We start from the raw sequence: 3718 nt of genomic DNA, 5'->3' as shown, positions 1-3718 counted from the left end.
ATAATGTATAATAATCTTGAGTTTTGGGGTGTATTTTTTATTTTATTTTTATTTTTTTTTCCCAGAGCTTACCCAGAGTCCCTTCCCAATAAACACTTATCTCCATCCAATAAACACTTGCTTTCTGAGTGTAAACAGGCACTGCGCCTGGCGTCTCATCCAAGCTGATGGAATAATTTGGGTGCTGATAGAAGTGACACGAGGTGGAGGTCAGATGCTCGGCGGCTCAACTGATACTTGACCTGATCCTCAGTACGTACCACATACGTCATTTTCTCCGTCTCCTCTTTGGACAGGATCTCCACTTCGATGTCTGTGTTGTAGAATTGGCGTCCCACTTGAGAGAGCTGTCCTGCAGGAGACGATACATCGAAATGAGCTCGGTAAACTTCATTTCTGAGGATATATTGAGGAATTAACCCTTTGAAACCTAAAGCAACATCACTTTTCTTGTACTGATTTCAGGCCCCTTTCACAAGTATTTAACCCTGAGAAGATTAGTGCAATATTTTTCAGAAACATTGGACAAAAAGGCAATGAGCAACTTGGTAAAGAAGAGGTAGATTTAGAAAATCAATTATGAATTCTTTTTTAACCCTTTAAAACCTGGATTGACATTAGTTTTCTTGTGCTTCATGTAGATTCGTTTCACAAACTTTTTGACCATTTGAAACTTGGAAAGTAGCATACTACAAATTGCAATAAATTAGTAAAAGGTGACAAGAAAATTACTCATAAATAGTTTTAAAAAGAGGGGAGGATTATTAGAAAATTATCCAAAATAAGTAAAAAAAAAAAAAAAAATCCAGTGTAATGTCTATATCTAATATCTTTTTTGTTTTTTACTCTTTTCAAGTAATTTTTTGTAACATGTTTTGCAAATTTTTGGGCCATGTCCTTGTTAAGTTGCTTGTTGCATTCTCCCAGTGTTTACGAATTCAACCCTTACGCCTGTTACCATGGAGATAAAACAAATCGCCATTCGCAAAACTCAGTAGAGTCAGAGGTCAACCCGAAGAACTCTGCTGTTGTTTGTTTGCAGTATTTAACTTTAAGTTATAACTGCATACATTATGGATTTTACATGCAGTAAATAATCCTACAAATGCCTTTCTCTTTCACTTTTATTTCTACGTTTTGTTATTAGTAATCTCTGTGATTATTTTGGTCCATCACTTGAATGCATAATCATCTGTCACTGCCACTTCTGTCAGCTGTCAATCAGCTGTCAGGATGTGAGGTATTTGACACTGTGCAGAGGATTGTGGGCCAAAATAGCCAGAAAAGCATGCTGGTTCGCAAACTGCAGAATGTAGGAGAACACCCTGGTATCTTTGAAGTACTGCTTTACACATACTATGTATTTTGACATACTAAATCCTTATTTGCCATACTACCTAGTATGATAGTAGGGGTTTGGGAACACAAACACAGAGATGTGAACTCTACAGAGAGCGGTAGACTTCCTGTCCCTGTGGTAGACCCCGCCTTTCCTCCGCTTACCTTTGACGAACTGCGTGAAGCCCTTGCGCGTGCTGCGGTAGTGCAGCGTCAGGCTCGTCTCACACTCCTCCTCCACGCAGAAACTCGGCGGCTGAACTTTGGGGAAGGAGAAGCGGAAGTACTCGTGCAGGTTGTCCAGCTCGTTGATGAAGTCGCGCACATTTCGCCCCAAAACCTACAAAACATGGAAGATGATCAATCAGCTGTAGTTAATATCTGTATTTCATTCCATAAAGTTACATTTCACAATTTCTGAATATTAAGGACTATTTAATTTTATTTATTTTGGCAGTGATCATGCATATGCAAACATTTTGCCACAATTGTGTATTTGAGTGTAATTAGTGAATTTCCAGCTCAGCTCCTACAATAAATTTAAAATACACTGTGGAAACTAAATAGTTACATTCAGACTGTTCAGGTCAAAAATGCTCCATTGAAACCCATTCAAACTGACATTTTTGATCCCACAGACATCAAAGCAGAAAAACATACATTGTATTATATCTGATGTCATTTTTTTACCATATTTCCACTGTCATAATCAATGTTACTGCAAATCAATGACATGTCCCAGACTGTGATAATCAAAAATAATAATGATAATCATAATAATAATAACCTATTTGTCATTTAGTATACTGAAAATAATTCCGTTCAGTTTTTGTATTTTGTTTTTTTTTTTATCTAAAAACATAGTGGCATTTATGATAAGCCTGAAGATGATGAAGATGTTGGTTAAAAACAAACTCAATGAAAGTAGAAAATCATACTGATGTATGATATTTTTCAAAGCTCGATTTTGAAAAGCGCATTTCGTGCGCAGAGCGATATGATTGTGAGTAATATTATAAATATTAATAATAGTAATATTTAAACTTTAAAAGTTTGCATGGAAAACAGAACAAGTCGTCGAATACTTATATTGAACAGCCAAATTGATGCTTTTAACTTCTTCTGTTTGGCCTTTTTTAAATTATTATTACTGTTTGCATTAACTTCACAGTTCTTGTAAAGAATTATGACATTTGTTTAAATAATTCAGGCTTTTTCCACTGATTCAGAAATGTGGGGCGCTGTTATCAGTGGGGTCAGAGGTCAGATTCAGTCGTATCTGATCAGTCAGTGACGGAGTGTAAAGAGGATGTATGTAACGCTGTCGTCAGAGCGGGGAGGGGTCGTCACTGTGTCACCTTAAGGATCCGCTCGTATCCATAGTTTCCGATCCTTTTGACCATGTAGACCCCGAAGGCGTACATCAGCTCATCGTGGGTCTTTCCCAGAACTTCTCCTGCTGCCTTTGCCAACCGCAGGATCAGGTTGTCACTGTAACCAAGAGGGAACGTTTATTATTTGTTTTTGTTTTGACATTTTGCTTAGCTGCTGTTTGTCACAATTAGGGCTTAAAATCTGTTTAATCAAAACTTAAAAACTTGAATATTTCTATAAATCTGAACCGAATGCAGATGTGATCATAGTCTTAAAATTAATGATTTCAACTATATTTGAACAACTTTCTGTGTTGAGCACTTTTAGTAAGAAATGTGCCAAGAAAATGCAAAAACATAGTTCATTTGCAAAATAACTTTTTAAAAGGCCAAGAAAAAATGTGTAGGCAAAAAAGAAAAAAATAAGGAAAAACTATATTTTTAATTATCGTAATTACAGATCTAAAATGATTTTATAGAACTCGTTTTTTGTCTTGTTTGCCCTTTTTTTCTTTATCTTTTTCAAATGTCTTTTGTTTTTTGCTACTGTTTATCGAGGTAATTTTCTTGTGCTTTTGCTAGTTTCTTGCTGATTTTGGGGCCAGTTTTTCAGTCATTGCTCAATGCCATCTTCCCATGTTTAAAAAAAAATTAAGCCAATTTACTCTGGTTTAAAAGAGTTCAATATTTCTGAGACAGTACACCTGACCCTAAAAAAATAGCACTAAATATATATTAAAAACTTTGTTAGTAGAAAAAACTGAAATAAAATTAATAAACATATTCTGAAAAAAAAACAAACTAAATGGAAATCAAAAAGTTAAAAAAAAAAAAAAAAAGCAAAATAAAATAAAAACAAATTGAAAATTCAAACTTTTGTAACCGTCCTTAAGAAACATATATTTGTTTAAAGCACCAACAATCATCCAAAGGTTAGCTACAGACTGAAAATAAATTATCTAACCAAAGAATACATATTCCCTATATGTGAAACAATGCAGTGAACT

General features: G+C 34.9%; 1 protein-coding gene across 1 annotated transcript; it reads right to left on the bottom strand.

The window, feature by feature from the left end:
- Positions 1–260: 260 nt before the first annotated feature.
- Positions 261–2829, bottom strand: LOC121966930 (soluble guanylate cyclase 88E-like; the record flags this gene model as incomplete). The annotated part of the gene is made up of 3 exons (XM_042516999.1): positions 261–352; positions 1504–1678; positions 2697–2829. Coding segments are annotated over 3 exons (400 nt in total), but the record flags the coding sequence as incomplete, so codon positions are not given.
- Positions 2830–3718: the final 889 nt, after the last annotated feature.

Source organism: Plectropomus leopardus, unplaced genomic scaffold, assembly GCF_008729295.1.
Source record: "Plectropomus leopardus isolate mb unplaced genomic scaffold, YSFRI_Pleo_2.0 unplaced_scaffold26347, whole genome shotgun sequence".
Lineage (NCBI taxonomy): Eukaryota > Metazoa > Chordata > Actinopteri > Perciformes > Serranidae > Plectropomus > Plectropomus leopardus.
Note: the sequence above shows the minus strand (reverse complement) of the source record. Positions and strands in the feature narration are given on the sequence as shown.